This window comes from Miniopterus schreibersii (genome assembly GCF_964146895.1).
Source record: "Miniopterus schreibersii genome assembly, chromosome: 15".
Classification (NCBI taxonomy): Eukaryota; Metazoa; Chordata; class Mammalia; order Chiroptera; family Miniopteridae; genus Miniopterus; species Miniopterus schreibersii.
The window spans coordinates 49,611,740-49,634,929 of record NC_138115.1 but is presented as its reverse complement, the minus strand read 5'-3'; the positions used below and the strand labels follow the sequence as shown (position 1 = coordinate 49,634,929).

The 23,190-nt window shown below is 37.2% G+C and overlaps 1 protein-coding gene across 28 annotated transcripts in view; it reads left to right on the top strand.

The window, feature by feature from the left end:
- The window catches only part of MAP4 (microtubule associated protein 4), a 115,843-nt gene that overhangs the window by 40,992 nt on the left and 51,661 nt on the right, over positions 1 to 23,190 (top strand). For all 28 annotated transcript variants that reach the window (XM_081159791.1, XM_081159789.1, XM_081159786.1 and 25 more), the window contains exon 3: positions 5,609 to 5,677. In XM_081159791.1, coding sequence (XP_081015917.1) covers positions 5,609 to 5,677 — 69 coding nt within the window. The remainder of the gene's footprint in view (positions 1 to 5,608; positions 5,678 to 23,190) is intronic.

Genomic DNA, 23,190 nt, shown 5'->3' with positions numbered 1-23,190 from the left:
GAGGGGAAAAACCCAAACTCTTTAAGGAGTTTACAGTTCATTAGGGAAGATAATCAAGTGCCCAAAGCAAGGAGCAAATAAAGAATCGTGAGACTTGAGAGGAGCCAGATAAGGTCTGATTTCAGCACTAGAAGGAGGACAGTATCTTGTCTTTGGATGGGGGGAAAGTATGGGACTCAAAGCACAGGGTAGGAGATGAGTCTCGGTGCAGATGCTTTCTTTTGGTCTCCGTATGTGGCAGCAGAAAGGGCGGGGGAGGAAGTCTCTTCAGACAGTGTCATATTTTCTTTGAAATAGATGAGATCATATGCTGGTAAATGGGTGGAAGGGGCTGGAGGTTTAAGGAGAACTGGATGGTGTAGAGTAGACATTATAAAGTGTGAAAGAATGAGTTTATAAGAAATGTTTGGGCCAAGTAATGGGTAGGAATGATGACTTTATAGTGTGCGTCAGTCTGCCTTTGTTTTGGAAACATAACCCAGCCGTTTTTTTTTCTTAATAGGGGAGACTGGGTATTAGTCTATGGGAATCTCTATACCAGCATTGCAATTTTTCCATAAATTTAAAAATATTCTAAAATAAAAATTTCCTTTAAAATAAAATTCTGATAAGTAAAAATCTCTCTTGACTCTTTTATCCTATTTATTCCTCAAGAGGAAGATCTTTTAAGATTATGTTCTTTGTATTTACATACATACAGTCCGAAAATTATTGGCCTTAGTTCTATACAAATGGGATCAAACCATATACATTACTTTTTATAATTTGCTCTTTTTTTTTTTTTTTTAATATATCTTTATTGATTTCAGAGAGAGGAACGGAGAGGGAGAGAGAGAGAGAGAAACATCAATGATGAGAGAACCATTGATTGGCTGCAGCCCACAACCCGGGCATGTGCCCTGACAGGGAATCGTACCCTGATCACCTGGATCCTAGGTCGATGCTCAACCGCTGAGCCATGCCCGGCTGGGCATAATTTGCTCTTTTTACTTTACATCTTGGAAATTTTTCTGTTAGTACATATAAATCATTCTTTGTAACTTCTGCATTGATCTGAAGTAGCAATCTTGAAACTTTTTAATCACCCATATGAGAAATCTGAAAAATTTTGTACCCTTTGTACATTTTTAAGTTGGCATCTAACTTTTTTTTAGCAAAAGTTTGAATTATAAAGCATGTAATCTTTCAGAATGTTTTCATTTTGCCACATAAATATAATAGTTATCACTCTCTTAAATGTATCCAAATATATCACATTTTGATTCTCACCATCATTTATTTTAAAAATACATGAGCAAGCTGTTCTTTATCATTGGAAGTATAAATTCTTCTTTTGATTCCTCCAATTTTTATTTCCAATCCATGCCTCTCATAGACTTTTATCCTAATGTAATATATTTTTATACTTGAAAGTTTGTTTCTTAAGTTATCATGTTTCTGTAGCTAAATATGTATGTAAACTTAAATTTTAATTTAAAAAGTTTCTGTAACGATCAGGCTCTAACTATTAACTTGCTCCAAAAGAAATTTACCATCAGTTACTAATAGTACACAGAGGATCGATTGCTTATACTATAATTTTTTGATAAATTATTATGAACCAAAAGTTGAATTTAATTGGAAATGTTTTTCTTGATGAGATGGTGGGGTTTATTATTTTTCTCCATTAGATTATGAATCTGTGGATAGCCTTTATTTTTTGTTAGAATGAAGCGGGGGGGATAGTAATTTTTATTTCTATTTTTATAGACATCATAGCCGAGAAACCTTATTCACAGAGCGAAGTATGTGGGAATGGAAGCTTTATTATGGCAGTGTCCTCAGTTCTTTGAGTTTACATGTTAAGAATTCTGTAATTCAGTATTATTAAAAATTATTTTTAATATCCTATCCGATGACAACTCCATTATGACCTCATTCAATTTTGATGAAGCAAAGAATTGGAAACTAACCTATAAAGGATTATGTTCCTCAGTCATTAGATAAGTCACTTTGTTTAGGGGCTTGCTCTTGTTTCACGGATTTGTGATTTTTTTTTTTTTTTAATCCTGATAGAAAATTATGTATTTCTTCAGCATTGTTTCCCTGGGTGATATATGTGCTCTTTGAATGTGATACCTTTCTTCTTTGGTAGTAGTTTTCCTTAGGTACTTGGCGATACTGTCTTACTCAAGGTTCCCTATGATGCTTGACTACCACCTGCCTCTGGCACGGATAGGACAGTGCTCTCAGGTGGGGTACGGGGCTTCCCATTCCTGGAAGTCACCCAGTGAGTTGTCTTCCTTTTTGTGCCAAAGCATTCAGTCTCTGCTCCCATGTGGAGGTTGGCACAAGGCTGAGTGAGGAAAGGAAGTGTGGGGGAGATAGGGACTGGCCTGGCAGCTCGTTAGAGTCCGGTCATCCCTGCTGTCTTAGAGTACCTTGGAGTCCTGCTCTCCTGTGTGTGGTTTCTCCTTCAGGGTGGTCCTATTTACTTTCATTTTCTTGGCTATTTCTGGTATCCTCCGTGATTTCTAGATCTTTTGTTACTTGATACTTTTAAGCAATCTTTTCTGCTATGCTTAAGTACTTGCAATAGCATGTTGAGGCTGACCCGTGTGCTTCAGTTGGCTACCTTTATCTTCTCTTAAATTCTTTAATGTGCTTAATTTTTTTTTTTTTTTAAATATATCTTTATTGATTTCAGAGAGAGGAAAGGAGAGGAAGAGAGAGAGATAGAAACATCAATGATGAGAGAGTCATTTGATCGGCTGTAGCCCGCAACCTGGGCATGTGCCCTGACCGGGAATCGAACCCCTATTGCCTGGATCCTAGGTCGACGCTCAACCGCTGAGCCACTCCCGGCCGGGCTAATGTGCTTGATTAAAGCAGGACTCTATATCTGTGCAAGTCTTTTTTATCCCTGTCTCTGGCTCCCCACACATCATTTCTTAGCATTTACCAGTGGAATTTGGTATATATTCTTTCATATTTTTTTCCTGAATTTTTTTTTTTTTTTTTAAATAATGCTCTTACACATAATTTGCTTTTATAGTCTTCTTTTTTAAAAATTGATTTTGAAGAGGGGGGAAGGGAGAGGGAGAGAGCGCTACATTGACGTGAAAGAGAAACATCTATGGGCTGCCTCCTTCCCTCCCCCTACTGGATATTGAGCCCGAAACCCAGCCATGCGCCCTGACCAGGAGTCCAACCAGTGACCTTTGGTGAATGGGATGATGGTCAGCCAACAGAGCACACTGGCCAGGGCTGTATTTTTCTTCATATGCCCTGGCACCTTCCCTTATCAGTATGTGAAGAGCTACCTCAGTTCTTTAATAGTTGCATATTGTTTCACAGTTTAATGAATCTGTTCGTGGGCATTGGTTACTTTTCAAACAGTGCCATAATAAACATCCAATTTACACTCATTTTTGTGTACTTTTATGTCTTTTTGTGAACTAAATACCTAAAATGGATTGTTGAGTTAAACAGGTATTTCAGAATTTGATGGACTGCCAAATGTCTCATAAAAAGATGGTTCTAATTTATATTCCCGTAAAAAGCTTGTTATAATTTATATTCCCTTAGTGGTTTATGAGATTGCCTGTTTTCCTATACTTTTGCCAACACTGGATATTATCCCATTTTTTCACTCTCGGCCAAAAGATGGTATCATTTTTTGTAATTTGCATTTCCCTGTAATCTGCATTTTATTTTGTTTTTTTGCAACCTGTATTTTTAAATGAGGCAAATTTTTAAAAATATGCATTTTTTTCTTGAACTAGAAATAATAAATTTTATAAGCTTACTGTGTGAGGATAAAAGGGAGTTTATTTATTTTGGCCTAGATATGAGATAGAGCATATTTGGCATCTCTCTGAATAAGTAAAACACAATGTATGAAGCCCTAACATGCGTGGTGCATAGTGGGTATTTAATAAACTGGGTCCTATTTCATTCCTTTAATTGATAATTCTCTTTTTTGGTCTGCTTTGTCGTTTAGGTTGTTCCTTTAGTTATTCCTCTGCTATCTGAGATAGTGGAATGAGTGATCTTTTCAATGAGTTTATGTAAAGATTTCTGCTTTGGATTTGTGGGAGCCAGAAAGTTGGACAGTGTAGTTTCTTGTCTTCCAAAGTAAAATATTGCATTTTATAATTTTATAGCATACATTCTAGATTTTCACTTGTCTTAAGAAAAATATCTCTTGAGGTTCTTGAGAGTGATTTATCGGAAACTCTTGGGTTGGCAGGCTGATTGAGAGCTGTGCAGATTGCCGAAATGTTAGATAAACTTGGAGCCTTTTGGAAAAGGTGGCACATCTTCAAATTGATCTCTATAGTCAATGCAGTTGCAATCAAGATTCCATCAGGATTTTTATATAAATCAACAACTGATTCTAAAAGTTATATGGAAAAGCAAGGTAATTAGCATAACCAAAGCAATTTTTTGGAAAAGACCCAATTTGTAGGATTCACATGACCTCATTTCAAAATCTTACGCAAATCCTGTAATCAAGGCAGTGTGTTGTATTGGCAAAATAGATAGACGTTCTGTTAGTGGTCAGTGGAACAGGAAGAGTCCAGAAATATACCAACATGTAATCAGGTCATTGGATTTTCATCAGAGGTGCAAAATCAATTTGATGGAGTAAGGATAGGCTTTTAAACAAATGATACAGGAGCAATTCGATGTCTGTATGCAAAAACGTGAACCTAGACCCACAGCTTACAACATATACAAAATTTAACTCCAAATGTGTCATAGGCCTCAGCTGAAAACTGTAAAACTTCTAGAAGAAAATCCTGTGACCTTTCATTAGGCGAAGATTTCTTAGATACCTCGCCAAAAGGATGAAAGATAAATTAGACTTCATCAAAATTTAAAACTTTTGCTCTTCAAAAGACACAGTTAAGATAATGAAAATACAAGTTATAGACTGGGAGAAAATATTTGCAGAACTCATCTGATGAAGGGTTGGTATTCAGAATATAAATAGAATCCTCAAAACTCAAGAAACAACCTAATTAAAACATAGTAAAAAAAATCTGACCATTGAGTTCACCAAAGAAAATAAAGGGATGACAAATAAATACATGAAAAGACGTCAACAACCTTATTTATTAGGGAATGAGACACAACTGCACTTTATAAGAATAGCTAAAATAAGAAAATTAAAAAAAAAGCCCTCTGCTTCCAAAAGTGCTGCTGACCTCCATGTAATCCTCAGATCCAGGAGCAATGATGGCACCCTGGACTTTTTATGTGGGGGTTGTTTTAAATGGCTCTGTGTCCTTGAAGAGTGTGATTTGAATCACAGATAGTAAACGGGTGGCGCTTCATGATGATTTTATTGACTGTGATGCTAATCTTTGACAATTTAAAGAACAGAAAAGACCTGGGCTTGCTGTTAGGAAGGGCTCTTCTGTACTGGGGGCTGTAGAAATGAATGACTCAGTTTTGTTCTGTTTCTGGGTTTCCTTTTATTGGATCTATAAATTTTTGGACTGATTTTTATCAGCTTTAAGGTAATGCTGTGACACAAATTCTACTAGTTAGACAGTAGTTGGATGTGTTTTTCATTGTTTTGTTTGTCACAATGGGTGATTCTTCTTTGTGGTGGTTGCAGGTACTCCATCTCCTAAACCATCAGTGCTAGCCAACGGTGACCATGGAATAGAAGGGAATGACACTACAGGTAAGTGGTTCCCAGGATTCCCCAAATGTGTGGGTGAAACAGTCACAGTAACACCTGGATAAGCTTCTTCAAGGAGGATTGTTAATGGAAGCATATGGATTATTCCTGTTTCTAAGGGTACTGTTTTTGTTGGATATGTTTAAACCCAGGCATCTGCCATATAACATCTCCAACAGTGGAAAGAGAAGAGTGAATTTCCTCTTATGTTCTTTGAATATTTGTTCTTTGAATATTCTTTGAATATTAATTTTACCAAACAAGAGCTGGATCGGTCTTAAAAATATGCTCATAGAGGCAGAATAATCACAATCAAGATATTTCATATGGGAGGCTTCAGTCATTCCAACTCTGTAGGCGGGTCTCTTCCCTGAATGCACACTGCACTCAGTTTGCTTTCCACTGCTTAGTGTTAGGAAACCTGTGAGCTACAGATTAAAAGTTTTTTTCTTTTCGCTTTTGCCTTCAATCTGTTTTTTCTTTTTTTCCACTTAACTGTTACTATTGAAACCTGTCTCTAACTTTTTAACTCCTAGCCTATTACTTCGGCTTTGCTACTCTGTCAGCTAGCACTGAGTGCCTGTGGTTCCCACCTCAAAATTAGCACTGACCCCAGCCCCCATTGTATTTGCAGTGAGCAAATTTCTCGAAGCAGTAGCAGGTGCCACAGGGATGTATTATGTAAATCTTTTCTTAAGTAGCTGATAGGAAGTCATGTGGAATTTTTATAAATAACTGTACTTAATGTGCAGTTGTGGTCAGGCTGGCTGACACTGTTGACCCAAATAGTCTTGTAATGATTAGGCACATTGTTCTCTGCCACAGTGTGCGTTCTTCTTACCTGGGGCACAACATTCAATTCCCATACCATGGGGAGGCTAACACTGGCATGGACCGTGTCCATGTTTCTCCTCTTGGGTGCATACCTCAGCCTTGAGAAGCCTTCCCTTCAGTCACTACAGGATCTCTCAGTTGTTATGGCTTCCAAAAGCCTTTGTTAGCAATAGCGATTATTCCAGGATTTAGTCTTTATTTTGTGACCTTTAGAAATGTTGTATGTATCTTTGTATCTCAGATTTATTGATGACTAGGTTCTGTTGATGACTGTTAGTTTTATCCAGTGGCATTAACATCCTTACTAGCAATTCATGAATTAGGAACTCTTTAAAAAGCAAGAAGCAACCAGAATGCCACCGCATCTTTCAGTTTCGTGAAACGAAATTTTTGTATTTCTTTGATAATCATAGTAATATGTGGTCTTGACTGTTTCTGTGCCTGCTTTGTGAGGGGATTGATTTGGTTAGCTCGTGGAAAAGTGGATGCCAGTTTCACCCGGGAGAGAAACAACTATCAAAACCCGAGTAGGTTTCTTCTCCAGCAGTATGTCAAGTACAACTAGAAGAGACTCGAACTTTATGTAGCAGTTGCTTCCCACTGCCAAGTCTTAATTGGGCAGGAAAAAAGAACAGGAAAAATATACAGTCTAGTCTTTGCTGTCCCAAGACTTTCAGTTCCCTGGTTGCAAAAAAGAACCGTGCTGGTTGTGAACTTCCCAGTGAGAGTATGAGGGCAGGCCTTTCTGCTCTTGGACACCTTACTTCTCCACTCTTAGTGAGAGTACAGCTTGCACACTGCGAAGGTGTTTGTGTTCTGAATTTGACATCTGACTATGAGAGCAGATGCTTTACTGAAAATATGCATGTTTTGTTGCGGGTGGGAGGGAGTCGGGAGGGAACGAAGAGTGCATGTTTTTGGAGCATGTGGTGACTTCATTCTAATTTGGCCATCACTCACTGGTGCCATTTTGAAAATTCCCATTTCTGTTTCCTTCACAATGTTATCTCTAGTCCTAAGAGCAGCTCATCCCCACTGACAGCGTATAAAGGGTTTATGAGCATCTTGCTATATTGAACTTGCTGTGTACTAATGACCTGTGCTTTTCTGCCCCTTCCTTCCCCTTCCTACTTCTTCCTCCCTTTCTATTTTTCTCCTCCTAGAAGCCTAGAGTGTCTCTCAACACTGGGGCTGCGGCAACACCAGACCAGTGATCTTTCCTAAGCACCGTTACACTTCTAAAACCTTCAGCATTTTGCAGAGCTTTGCTTTTCCTCCCTGGACACGATATAGAAGAAGCTGAGGGTAGTTCTTCGGGGCCTCTCTCTGCTGATGCCTGAGCAAACCACCTGCTTCCTCTTGTACTCAGCAGGGCTTGATGGAACCTCCTTCCCCTTTGTGAGCGCAAAGTACAAGATGGATTCTTTTTAATTTTAGTATTTTTATTTATAAAGGTCACCTAATGTTTTTTATTTCTTGCTCTCTTTTTAAACTCATTTTATCATTTAATTCAATCTCACATTTTTCTTTTCTTTAAACATTTTTAGTTGTCATTTTTCATTGGGCTTTCAGATCTCCCACATGAATCAGACTGTGGTAACACCAGATGAGAACGTGTGCTTTCATAAAGGGATTGAGTCTACCAGGACTGCAGTGAACCCTCCCTTTTCCTCTCCTTCCTCTCTCCCTCTGTGAGCTTGCTTTTAAGGAAGGGTAATCTTTCAGGCTACCTATGTTTCTCTCCACCTTATTAAAATCTGAGTAATGATTGCTATATTAATTTAAAGTTTTCCAATTTAGAGGAGCTCTGATGAAACTTTGAAAAGTATTTCCTTAAATTATCCTTTGTTAGTTTGCAAGTTGGGCCAAAATTGTTTCTATTATGAAGTTATCTATTTGCCTAGGCTTAGATTCTCCTGAAAATTTAACCACATTATTATGTATATGGAGTTTTATAGTCAAAATTACTTTCTTAACATGATCTTGAACTATCAGAATAAGAATTGAGAAGTTAAAGAAAATGGAATCCAGTATTGTTAGAATACTGGGATGTTGGTACAGGTAGAAAATAACTTTTCCTGTAACAACACAAGAGGAAACTAAATGGCAACATATTGAAGAACAACAGTTTATCAGGTTTCTAATGAAGTGATTATCTGATTGGACTCAATCTCTGTTCAGGATTAGTATCCCTTTGAACTCTAAAGGTGCCTTTATGCAGCATGCCAGGGGATTGGGGTCACCTTGAAGACCTGTATGTCAAGTCATTCACCACGAACATTAGCATCTACCTTCACACATTCTGAGCATTGTCTAATGGGTGGTTCTTATTTTCGTTTCTCATTTTTCCAAAGTAATAACTAAAAAATCTAGAACCATTTGGGATAAGTACTGTGGAACTTTTCAAATGATAAGCTGTGATCGGATTTTTAGAAATAGAATATAAAACATAGGCCATGTCTTGAAATCTTAGAGGAATTCTGGTTTAAGATCTGGAATGTGAAATACTTTTTAAATTTTTGTATCCTCTTATTGACTATGCATGTTTTTATAATCACTAAGCTACTCATTTTTCAGATTAAAATGAATAATTGCTACTGTGTTCTGAGGACGAGTTTGAGATGTACATTGTTTAGATCCTCTTATACAGAACTGCCTTTGGGATGGTTAAATCAAAATACTATGAAAGTTTAAAATGAGTCCCTGCAGTGACTTCTGGAATTTAGGGAGCATTCCCTCTTCTGGTCACAAGGATCTGGTCACGTGGGTTGATTTCTCTGCCAAGAGTTTGTCCCATGGGTTCTGGAGAGAAGACACATAAGGGAAGCATGTTTTAAAAGGAAGAGCTTTATGCTTACCTTCTAAGCAGTTGATCAAATATGGAAACTTACAATAGGAACCACACCATGAAATAAAACATAGTTCCTTTTGGTGTGTGGCTTTTAAACATATATATATTTGGTCAGGAAACTTTTTACAGCTGGTAGTGCAAACCTTTTAAAATTATGTTTGACATCTTTCTGTCACTCCTAACCAGTCTCTGCAGTTTATGTAAGTGACAGGTAGGTGGAGAAGGCTGGGCACAACCCTACTGTGGCAGTGGTTAAAGGCACACACACTTCATTACTGACATTGGTTTATTCCACTTTTATTTCCATTTTGTTATGTTTTTGTTTGAAATTTATTTTTTCCTAGTATGTTTTTTTTTTACTTAAAAAATGGAAATTTCCTACTAACAGCCTGCTAAATTTTGGTATATATTGTCAGCTCACTCTGTTTCACTTGGATGTTTCATTTTGAAAGAAATGAATTTTATGTTTTACATGCAGCTTTATATGAATGAAGTAGCCAGTCCTGCAGTGAAGTGCTGTTGCCACCATGGTCATACCCAAATGGCCCAGTGTTTCACTGCTGAGACGCCCCGACTGGGCAGGATTGCTCTGTTGCAATGTGATGTTTCTTATATGTAACCAGAATCAGTCTCCTCTTCCTCTTCTCTTCCTCTTCCTCTTCTCTTCCTCTTCCTCTTTTCCTCTTCCTCTTCCTCTTCCTCTTCCCTTCCTTCTTTGCCCAATGTTGAAGATGTAGAACTTTGTTTTTAAATATTTTTATAACTTTGTTCATGCACCTAAGTTTATATTTTTTGTGATTTTAGAGTTCAACAGTTTGTATATTGGGACGTTTTAATGTGATCATTGTGCTAATTAAATTACACTAATAAACATCTTACATTAACATCTTATGGACTGGATTTTGGCTGGGGTCTTAATTATTGAAGTATAATGTGACTAAGACGTGAGTTTGGTAAATAAAGATGCTTGAGGCATGAGTTCTCAGTCTAACAAAGCTACTAATCCCATCCGTAATAATTCCATAATTGTATGGGCTTTCTACTTTTACTTACATTGTTGTTTTTGATTCTTAGAGTAACTCTTCTTTCCAAATCTGTAAGAGTTAAGCACAAATGACTACTTGATGTTTTATGGCATCTGGTGAGAAAGACAGTGGGCAGAATAGCAATGTGCAGTTATTCCAAAAGACAGTTTCATGACATATCAATTACTGTTAGATACCTTCTAATACTACATGTATGTTTGGTGTAGTCCAATTAAAATTCATATTCACAGTCTTCCTGAATCACCTTCTGAATTATTGAATAAATAATTATAAATAATTAATAATAAATAGTAAATAAAAATGCTGTTACATTCAATAGCATTTTGTTTTTTTTTAAATATGTTTTTGTTGATTTCAGAGAGAGAAAGGAAGAGAGAGAGGGAGAGAGAGAGATAGAAACGTCAGTGATGAGCGAGTCATTGATTGGCTGCCTCTTGCATGCCCCAGACTGGGGATCGAGCCCCTAGCCCGGCCCTGTACCCTGACTGGGATTCGAACCACGATCTCCTGGATCATAGGTCAGTGCTCAACTGCTGAGCCACTTTGGCCAGGCTCAGTAGCATTTTAGTTTTGTAACTTTATTATTTGATAATCTAATATGCTGGATTTGGGAAGAATTCAGTGGAATGCCCAATTCCCTAGTCATTCTGGGTTCCCTAGTCACTCTGGGTTAGTGTTTCTTTATAGTAGTAGATAGATTTGCATGCAGTATGTTGACTGAGTTAAGACATTGAAAAGATTCCATGCCTGAGGTAATTTGCATGCATGATATAAAGAAGTTTTTTAGTTGGCAGACATTTCTTTTTATTAAGAAAGCTCAATTTAATAGTTTCCTTCTATTGAGAGAGCTTAATAATCTATTCTTAGGTTTAAAGTACAATAATTTAAATACAGGGACTAATAATTCACAATCCTCACTGACTTTCTTATAAGTACACTAGGATTAAAGTTTTTGGTGATGGGAACAATTCTTGGATCTTACTAGTGTATTTATTTTGATGAAAGTGAGATGAAATCTGGCTACAGTTGGGTAATATGGTTGGAGCTGGGAGGTGAGAGAGGGTTCTGGGCAAAAACACAGGGCTGGTGGGACACACAGCATTATTTTAATTTCGGAGGCATGTGTAAAATCTGGATTATTCTCAATCTTATATTGGTGTTGTTTCCATTACAGTGAAGGGTTACCAACACTTAATCACAAATTATTTGTGGAATAAACCTCTGTGCTACCAGGGAGGCAAAGTACTGTTATGTACACTGTTTGGGGCTATCTATGCAGTACACTAAGTGTTCCACAAATGGCAGTGTTACTGGTAGTTTCCATTGTGATCAAAGTAGGTGGCTTATTATGATAACAGTTCTGGATATGATGTGATGTCAATCCCTCAGGTGTTTCAAACTGTCTCTTATATTATCAGATACAATGCATTTGATTTAGCATTAGGAAAAATTCAAGGCACCAAAATGTGAAATAGTAACAGAAAAGAAATCTGTAATGTTAGAGTATCTGAGTAGCATTTACAACCAACCCATAAGGTGGCATTATAACACAGTTGAAGTCCAAACATAAAGCTGCTTGCTGTGTTCCTAGATGTAGACACAGCAAGACTTCCTTTTTCCTCCCTCCTCCCCAAATTCTGGAAACAAAGCTTTTTAGTTTTTTCCTTTCACCTCCCAAGCTATTCATTGCATGTTGGGGAAACACCAGTAAAATACGAACCCCTTATGTTTCTTAAAGTTTTTTTGGTTCATGATTTTCTGGTAAAAATGTAGAACTTCTCAGAAAAATACAAATATACTCATTCACTCAACATGTCATATTTATTTCTAGGGTGTTTAGGACTCCCTGAAACCAGCTCATGGACAGAGCTTAAGAACCTTGATCTAAGCAAAGCATTTAATTATACTGTGAGACATTTGATTTCAGTTTCTATTGGAGTTTTGTATTGAATAAGACAAAATAGCTTCTTCCTGAGCTTTGAGTGATCCATAATTCTGATAAAATTTTTAACCTGTTTATATAATTTGCTTCTTTTTGTGGAATGAAACACCACACTATGCCAAAAGGCATACATAGATATAAAATGTTTTATTTGTAATTCCATAAGTAATATATGAATACATTCTCATTTCTAAGAAAAATCACAGCATTATAGATACAGCCACACTCTATCAGAGACAAAGGAATTTTACTCACAGAACTACTAACATTCACACACAGCTACTGTGAATTGATCTTGTATTTTTCCCCTCATTCTAGACTTGAAAAGATTGTTCACATCTCATTAATAAAAGGATAATTGTCATTTGTATAAAACATTAGTGTTTGTAAAGCTCTTTGAATGTATAACAGTATATCTATTTTTCATTAGAAGAAGTTGAAGTTAGTTTAATAATGGAGCTCGGAGTTGGACCTAGTCTGAAAAGGCAGCTTTATGACTTTTCTACCACAATATGTCATATTTTAGTGGATCTTCTTAGTATCCCCTTATAAACCATTTTATTTCCATAAAATTGGTGTTGATGTCTCCTCTTTTATTCTTGAATTTAGTAATTTAAGTCATCTCTCTTTTTCTTGATCAGTCTAGGTACAATTGTCAATTTTGTTGATCTTTTCAAAGAACCGACTTTTGGTTTTGCTGAGTTTTCTCTATTTCACTCTAATCATTATTTCCTTCCTTCTGCTTGCTTTGGGTTTAGTTTGCTCTTCCCTTTCTAGTTTCTTAAGCTAGAAGGTTAAGTTATTGCTTTGTGATTCTTCCCACTTTTTTTTAAATTAAATATAACTTTATTGATTTCAGAGAGAGGATAGGAGAGGGAGAGAAAGAGATAGAAACATCAGTGATGAGTGAGTCATCATTGATCGGCTGCCTCCTGCACACCCCCTGTTGGGGATGGAGCCCGAAACCCAGGCATATGCCCTGATTGGGAATCGAACTGTGATCTCCTGGATCCTAGGTCAATGCTCAACCTGGGCGATTTCCCCCACTTTTGATGTAGGTGTTTACAGCTATAAATTTCCCTCTAAGCACTACATTAGGTGCATCTTGTAAGTTTTGGTGCGTGGTGTTTTCATTTTCATTCATCTCAAAGTATTTTCTAATTTTCTTTGTGATTTCCTTGCCCTATTGGTAGTTTAGGAGTGTATTGTCAGTTTCCGCATATCTGTGGATTTTCCAAACTACTTTCTGTTGTCATTTTCTAATTTTATTTCATTGTGGTTGGAGAACATATTTTGTATGATTTAAATCCTTTTGATATATTCAGGCTTGTTTTATGGCCTAACATATGGTCTGTCCTGGAGAATGTTCTATGTATATTTGAGAAAGATGTATGATCTGCTACTGTTGGGTGGAGTTTTCTTTAAAATGTTTGTTAGATCTGTTTGGTTTATAGTGTTCACTTCTATTCCTTGTTGGTATTCTGTCTAGTTCTGTTTATTATTGAAAGTGGGGTATTGAAGTCTCCAACAATCATTGTTGAATTATTTGTTTCTCAGTGTAATTTTTTATAATCCTCACCAGAGGATATGTTTGTTTTTTTAAAAATTAATTTGAGAGACATCGGCGTGAGAAACATCGATCCATTGCCTCCTGTACACGCCCCAATGGGGTTCAAACCGGGAACCCTAGGTATGTGCCCTGATCGAGAATTCAACCTGCAGCCTTTTGGTGTATGGGATGATGCTCCAGCCAACCGAGCCACCCTGCGGGGGCATCAATTCAGTTAACTTTTGCTTCATATATTTTAGGGCTTTCATCCTAATGTTTTAAAGGAGAAATTTGAATAATTAACTTTTATATAATTTTTATTGTTCAAGGATTAATTTCTTGAGAAAAGTTCTGGGGTATGGATTAGAGGATGTCTACAAATGATTACCACAACTATGAGCTTCCAGGCAGTTCCAAAATAGCAGTGAAATGTTGCTTACTGGTAGGAAGATCTAAAGTGCTTTTTCAAAAGATGACTTTTCCCCCCTCAAAATCCCGACCACCATTTTTGTAGAAATCAAAAAAACCTATCCTAAAATTCATATGGAATCTCAAAGGACCCCAAATAGCCAAAACAATCTTGAAAAAGAATAAAGTTAGAGATCTCACAGTTTCTGACTTCGAACCTTACTACAGTGCTGCAGTAATCAGTACAGTCCTGGCATAAAGACATACGTAGACCAAGGAATAGAACGGAGAACCCAGAAATAAACCTTTGCATATGTATTCAAGTGACATTAGAGCAGGACACCAAGATCATTTAGTGGGGAAAAGATAGTCTTTTCAACAAATGGTGTTAAGAAAACTGGATATTCAATTGCAAAAGAAGGAAGTTGGATCCTTTACACCTTATACAAGTATTAACTCGAAATGGATCAAAGACCTAAATATAAGAGCTAAAACTATAAAACTCTTAGAAGAAAACAGAGCATAAGCTTCATGACATTGGATCTGGCAATGATTTCTTAGATATGACACCAAAAGCACAGGTAACAAAAATAAAAAAGATAAATTGTACTACATGAAAATTAAAAACTTTTGTGCATCAAAGGACACTATCAATAGAGCAAAAAGGCAATTCACGGAATGGGGAAAAAATGTTTGCAAAACATAAATCTGATAAGGGATCATTATCCAGTATATATATAAAGCATTTCTACAACTCAACATCAAAACAAATGATTAAAAATGGTCAAGGGACTTGAACAGACATTTCTCCAAAGAAGATACACAAATAACCAATAAGCACATGAAAAGAAGCTTAACATCGCTAATCAGTAGGAAAATGTAAATAAAAACCCAATGGGATACCACTTCACACCCATTAGGTTGGCATTATTAATAAGTAAGGTGGAAAAATTGTACTGTTAGTGGGATTGTAAATGGTGCAGCCTCTGTGGGAACAGTATGGCAGTTCCACAGAAAATTAAAAGAAGAATTACTGTATGATCCAGCATTTTCTCTTCTGGGTATAGACTCAAAAGAATTGAAGGCAGGGACTCTTAATGTATCTGTACACCTGTGTTCATAGCATTATTCACAATAGCCAAAAGGTGCAAGCCCAGAAGCCCATCAACAGGTATATGGATAAACAAAATATGTCATATACATACAATGGAGTGTTTTTCAGCCTTTAAAAGGAAGGAAATTCTAATACATGCTTCAACATGGGTGAACCCGGAAGACATTATACTAAGTGAAATAAGCCAATCACAAAAGGGCAATACTGATTCCACTTATATGATTCCATTTATATGAGTTACAGTACTGTATATAAGTAGTCAAATTTATGGAGAGAGAAAGAATGGTGGTTGTCAAGAGTTGGGAGGAGGGGGAATGGGGAGTTACTTTTCAGTGGGTAGTACAGTGTTTCATTTTGCAAGATGAAAAATGTTCTGGAGATGGGCAGTGGTAATAAACTTGTATAACAATGTGAATGTGCTTAATGCTACTGAACTGTACACTTAAAAATGATAAAAATAAAGAAAGCTAGCTCATTTTTTGTTTTTTTTGGTTCATCTTTACCCGAGGGTATTTTTTCCATTGATTTTTTTTTTTAATATGTCTTTATTGATTTCAGAGAGAGGAAAGGAGAGAGAGAGAGAGAGAGAAACATCAATGATGAGAGAGTCTTCATCGATCAGCTGCCTCCTGCTGGGGATCGAGCCCGCAACCCTGGCATATGCCCTGACTGGAAATCAAACTGCAATCTCCTGGATCCTAGGTTGATGCTTAACTGCTGAGCCATGCCCAGCTGATCTCCACTGATTTTTTGAGAGAGTGGGAGGGAGGGAGGGAGAGGGAGGAAGTGGGAGGGAGGGAGAGGGAGGGAGAGGGAGGAAGTGGGAGGGAGGGAGAGGGAGGGAGAGGGAGGAAGGGGAGAGAGAGAAAGATTTGAGAGAGACACATCCATTGATTGCTTCCCACACGCCCAGACTGGGGCCAGGGATTGAACCTGCAACTCAGGTAGGTGCTCTTGATCAGGATCGAACATATGACCCCTCAGTGTGTGGGCCAACTCCCTAACCACTGAGCCACACCAGACAGGATTAAAGCTAGCTCATTTTTAAAAAGATGATTTTCAAATTAACCATTGTTACAGACCTCTTCAGAATTAATGTAAAGCTTTATATGTTAGCTATCTTGTGGATTTGTTCTAGTTTGTCCATTTGCAGAGAGAAATGCACAAATACGTAAACATTATGTAAATGCTAAACAGTTAAAGGGAACGTTTTGTAAGAACAGATGTAATATTGGTTGAATTCCATGAGGAGGTTTGTTGAGAACTAAGGAAACTGGAAATTTGAGCTTGGAATGTGCATTTGGATGTAGAGTTGATATCTCAATTTTGAGGTGTCCTAAACTGTCTAATGTATCTTCTGGACTCCCTCCACCAACTAAAACAAAACAAAAAATTAAATCTGCTTGTTCCTTTAATGAGAATGTCCTTTTAGTTGCTCAGGTTAGTTTGGCTTTCCCTGTCCTCTTTCTTTTGCCCACTATATCTAATTTGTCAGAAAAATAGATCTGGAACCTGACAGATTCTTACCACTCCCACTGCCTTTTCCCTGATTGGAACCTTCGTCTTCTATAAAAGGCGACCTAGTAATAAAAGAATTGTTTGGGTTAAGGGGCAGAAAATACATCCAACCCAATGCTTTGTAACCTGGTTGAAGGAGTTAATAAATGTAAGATGATATTAGGGTAATAATTAATGTTCACACAGAAAGTTCTTACAGGTTCAGCCCAGTAAGTGCTTTTTTTGCCAATAAATGATTCTCTGGCCATCAGCCCCTTTTCCTGTTTAAATGATTGTATAACTGTCTTAATGGGATGTAACTAGAGCACGTCTGGTGTCCATTGTCTTTGGAGATGTTCTATTTCTAGAGGACAAAACTGAAGGTGAAATATTAAAAGAACTCGAGGCAGCCTGAAGGATGAGCTTTTGTTTTGTTAATTGTGAGGAAATTAATTTAGGACTCTGTCACTGCAAAAACCTGGCAAGCTGCTTCTCCAATGGGTTTTCAGCAATTGAAAATGAGACAAGGAGGTGCAAAGCTATGCAAATCTAAGTATTGACATTAGATTCCCTAGAGAGCTCCACTGAAGGGTTCTGCTTTTCTGGTTAATAAAAGCTAATATTTCTGGTCTTCTCTGTAAATGAGGGATCCTGCTGCTGCAGCTGCTGCTGCTACTGGTGCTGAACAGCAGAAATACAGTATGTTTTCTCATGCACATGATAGCCTTTTAATTAGAGATTGGCACGTGCCTTTCAGTTTATTTTCTTTGATTTAAACTTCTCATTCATCCCTCCCCCCTGTTTTTTATTATGTGAATTTAAGCCATTGCACTGTTTTTAATTCTTAGTATATGTATCAGTCAAGAGACAGAAACTGAACAGGGAATTAACTACTGAGGGGTAAAGAGAACTCTTAAAGTGTACAGGAATGGCAGTTACTACCCTTAGTACTCAGGCTGAGTATACAAGAAAAATTTAGAAGAGTGCACTTCTTCCCCAAAGCTAGTTTCTCATCTTGGATTTCTTCATTGGATGGTAAAGATTTTTGTTGGGGTGCTGCTGTAGGCTAAGGTTGGCAAACAGCAGACTGTACATGGAGGTGCTGCTGAATCACGGGGAAGGCAGCTTGGGGCACTGATGGAACTTGCCTGGGAAGATGCTCATGGGAGTGCCCACTAAAACATGTTGGGTTGCCCATCTGGGCGTGGCTCAGCGGTTGAGCATCGACCTAGGATCCAGGAGATCGCGGTTCCATTCCTGGTCAGGGCACAGGCCCAGGTTGTGGGTTCCCTGTTGGGGGCGTGCAGGAGGCAGCAAATAAATGGCTCTCTCATCATTGATGTTTTTGCCTCTCTCTCTCTCCCTCTCCCTTCCTCTCTCTGAAGTCAGTAAAGATGTGTTTAAAGAAAAAAATAAATAAATAAAAATAAAACATGTTGGATTGAGTACCATTGTGTGTTCTGCACACCAGCAGAACACCACGGGAGCAAGAAGATGGAAAAGCACATGGGAAGCAGGAAGAGAAGCCCCTCACTCCAGCACCCTCTACTGTGCCTAATGTCATGCCAGCTAACAAAGGAGAGATGTTTCTAGGGTCCTGCTCTGTTGTCACAAGCAAGGCAATGAAGGGGAGTGTGGAGCTGAGAGGCAATAACCCTTTGGCTACTGTTATTAAGAGACTGATTGTGAAGTTAATTTTTGACAGCGGACAGCATTGGGAAGAGGGAAAATAAGAAAATGGTTAGGATATACAAGTAAACATAAAACGTAACAGAGAATAAAGAAAGCTATCACAGTTCTCATTTCTGTAATTAGTCACGAGACCATAATTGATATCTGACTTCTTCTACTACCCATTTGAGATTTCCCTTGCCTTCAGCCCATATTTAGGCGTTTAGTCTCTACTAACACCCAATAGCAAGTCCAAAGCTATTCCTTAGAAGGGGGATAGTTGTCTGCAGAAGAGAGTATATAGATTTTCTCCAAAATTCTAGAAGTTTGGGCTGTGATTCTCTGGACATTCAGCATCCCTATTTGTCATGGACACTTCAAGTATCATTGGGTCTGACAGATCAGAAGTCCTAAGTGGCAAAGCAGCTTGAACTGCATCTAAACTTGCTGCAGAGCCTTCTCTCGCTCTGGTCCCCACTGTTTCAGCCTTACAGGTAACTTTATGGTTCGGTTAAAGAAGTACACTTAAATGTGGGATATGTTGCCTACAACATCCAGAGAGGCCTGCTAAGTAAGCATTGTTGTACCCCTTTTTACACTGTTGTTGACGTGACTTGGTGATTCACCATCAAAGGAAAATCTTGGTTTGCTTTGGGCCATTGATTGCAAACACTTAATTGATGGGAAGGGCCCTTGAGTTTTTGTGGTCGGTCTCCCATCCTCTCCCTGAAGCATCTGTTTGCTGCTTCCTCCTCCTCAGGCCTCGTTAGCATAATGTCAGTGTAGTGGGCCACTTGATATTTTTTGGAATGGCATAAAGTTCAAGGCCTCTGAGCCATCTGATGGTAGAATTGATGTAGCCCTGAGGCAAGGCGCATGTGCATGTAAAAGCAAAATGCTTCTGATGGTCCTTGCCAGTTGGTAGGGAACAAGGACATAAGCCAGGTCAGTAGCAGTACACCAGGTGTCAGGACCTGGTTGGCTTGCTCCAGTAAAGATGCCATGTCTGAGGCATCAGCTGCCAGGTGGAATAATCTCCTGGTTCAGTTAGATACTTCACAGCCATTTGCCAGCGTCCTTCTGACTTCAGCACAGGCCAAACTAGTTAAATGGGGATGTGATAGATATCACCACCTTTGTTTCTTTTGAGTCTTTGATAGTGGCATTAAACTCTTTATCCTAGGCATATAGTATTTCTTCTGGTTAAATATATGTGTGTGTGTATATAGTATATATACATATATATACATATATATACTATATATGTATACATATATATACTATGTATATAGTATATGTATATAGTATACTATATATATAGTATATATATATATATATATATATATATATATATATGTTTTTATTGATTTTTTTAGGGAAAGAGGAAGGCAGAGGGAGAGAGAGAAACATCAATGAAAAACATTGATTGGCTGCCTCCTGCATGCCCCTTAGTGGGAATCGAGCCTACAGCCTGGGCATGTGCTCTGACCTGGAATTTGCTTTTATGTACTGTTTATATTGTTCAAGGATTAATTCCTTGTGAAAAGTTCTCGGATGTGAATTAGAGGATGTCCACAAATTGTACACTTTAAATATGTGCAGCTTATTATATGTCAGTTGTACCTCAATAAAACTTTATAAAATTATTAAGGACCCTAAAGAGCTTTTGTTTATATGGGTTATATCTACCAGTATTTCTCAAACCAGATATTAGAATTGAGAGACTTTTACACTAGTATTTAAAAATAACAATAATAAACTCATTAATGTTAACACTAACATTTTTCATAAGTATAGTTTCCCCAAAAAAAGAGTTTAGTAGTAAGGCTTTGGTTTTTAATTTCTCTAAATCTCTTTAATGTCTGCTTTAATAGAAGACAGCTAACTGTGTGTTCAGTCTGTCACAATATCTTGTTTGAGTTTGAAGTACATGAAGAAACTTCACATATATATGTCCTTAAGAGGAGGAGTATTTTAATAGTTTTTTTTCAGGTAACTGGATATTCTTCTTTGATTGGATACAAATCTTGACAAGCAGTGGTTTCTTAAAGATTTTTGCAGTGTAGAATCTGAAACAATGAACTTTTTGTATTCTGTTATATTAAAAGGCTTTGGCTTATTTGTACTTGGAATAGGTCTTACTTGATAGAATTACTCTGGCTTTGATATATAGATATTTCTACTTAATTAATTGGTTTTAATATTTAGTCACTTGCCTTTTCTGTTAAATGCCCCAATTTCTCAAAGAAACTGGCCCCTGTCTTTTCCCATTTTACTTTTATAGGAGAACCAAGGTATCTAAGGTTGTTTCCATTGCATTATATAGATTGCTTTTTCTTTTGAATTTCATTTTTCATTCTTTTACTGAAATAGACTCTGAGTAGACTGCAATTAATTATGCTAAAAAAACAAATAGCCACATTTATTCTGAAGGCTGTTGCTCCTGCCCGAAGCAGGAGCTTGCCTGCTTTGCTGAGGAGTTTTGCGAAGGAACCTAGGCCGGCAGCAGCGCAGGAGGGCCCGGGGAGCCTGTCAGCCGTGTGCACTGGCGGAGGCGGAGGCTGGCGCTGGTCCCGAATGCTGCCCTGGGCTGGGCTGCGGTGCCACTGCGGAGGGGCAGCCAGTGCCGCCCGCATCTTAGAACCAGAGGTGCCTGTTCCTTCTCCAGAATGTGAGAGAAAAATGTGCCCACTTCTCTGGTTAAAAATCATGGGTTTTTACCAAAGGGTAAGAAATATAAGCAGAATCACTAGCCTTTTAAAGTTTATTTTAGGATAGACTGTTGTTTGAATTCTTTTGGGGCTCCTAATACTTTTCATACTAAATGTAAATCACTTTCTAGGAAGTTTGGTGTATAGTGTGAATTTATTAATTTAAATAATCCAGTCCAGATTAATGACTTTGTGGTAATTTTGATAAAAATTTTGAAAATAAAATAATCCTCAGACATCTAAGATCCTCTCAGGAGGTGTTCCTGAAGGAGTGCACATCTAGGATAAATTACTGTTTCATTTTTCTCTTCTTTTTCCCTAAACCATTTCATGTAGGTGAAATCAGATTTAAATAATTCCATGAAAATAAAGGGCAACCTTGAAGGGGAAAATTTGCTCCTAGAGGCAGCCTGATGAGTTGAGTAGTCATAAAGGAGGGACAGTCCTGCCACTTCCCTTCTCAGTTTACCTTGAGGTTAGCTGTAGTGGTATCTCATAGGGATTAAAAAAGAAAAAGATTTTAGAGAGAGAAAGAGGAAGGAGGGGGAGAGAAACATCAATTTGTTGTTCCACTTTTTTTATGCATTCATTGGTTGCTTGTATGTGCCCTGACCCGAGATTGAACCCACAACCTTGGCGTATTGGGACAACACTCTAACCAATTGAGCTACCTGGCCAGGGCCTCATAGGAATTTTAATTTGCATTTCCCTAGTAACTAATGATAATAAGCTTCTTTTCATGTGCCTATTATCCATTTGTATAGTTTGGTGAAAATGTTCATTGGAATCCTTTGCTCATTTTTAAATTGTCTTATAATTGTGTAAGAGATTTCTTTTTCCAAGTCCCAGTTTGTTTTTATTAGATTCAACAGACAAAGGATAGTATTTTAATAAATATAATCAAAATACAGGAAAACAAAATAAAAACTGTATACATAGTTCATTGCAAGTATAAACAAAACAAAAAGTTTGATTGAAATAGCTATTTTCCCCATATTAAATGCCTAAAAACAAACACTGTATGTACCAATATTTAAGTTATGTATAAATATTACATTTTTATTGTGATAAATGAACTTGTTAAAACCTATCTAATGTAGATTGTAATTATAATTGTGTTGTGAGAGATTTTAATCTCTTCTGCATACAGGTCCTTTATCATTAGATTTATTTTTCTCCCAAGTAATTGGCTTCTCTTTTCATTTTCTTAATGGTATCATTGAAAAGCAAAAGTTTTAAATTTTGATGTTATCCAGTTTATTAATTGTTTCTTTTATGGATCATGTTTTTGGTGACATGTCTAAGAAATCTTTGCCTAATCCAAGATCACAGAGATTTTTCTCCCATGTTTTCTTCTATAAGTTTTTCTAGTTTTAGCTCTTACATTTAGGATTGTAATTCATTTGGAGTTAGTTTTTGTTTATGGTGTGAGGTAAGTTTCCAGTTGTTGAAAAAAAATCTATCCTTTTCCCCCATTGAATTATGTTTTTAACATAAAGCATCTTTGTTAAAAACTAGTGGACCACAACTTTGTAGGTTTCTTTCTGAACTTTATTCTGTTCCATTTATCTAATGTATGGTCTATACCACACAGACTTTGTTACCACACAGACTTTTGAAATCAGGTCATGTAAGTCCTCCAACTTTTTTTTCTTCAAATTTGTTTTGACTTTTCTATGTTTTTTTGCATTTCCATATAAATTATGGAATGATTTTGTTATAACTTCAAAAAATTCTGCTGGGATTTTAAATTGTAATTGCCTTTACTCTATTGGTCAATTTGAGAATTGCCATCTTAAAACTATTGAGTCTTCCATTCATGAACATGATATATCTCTTCATTTATTTATCTGACTTTTTTTTCTTCTTTCATTCCAGTACTTGAGATGATGC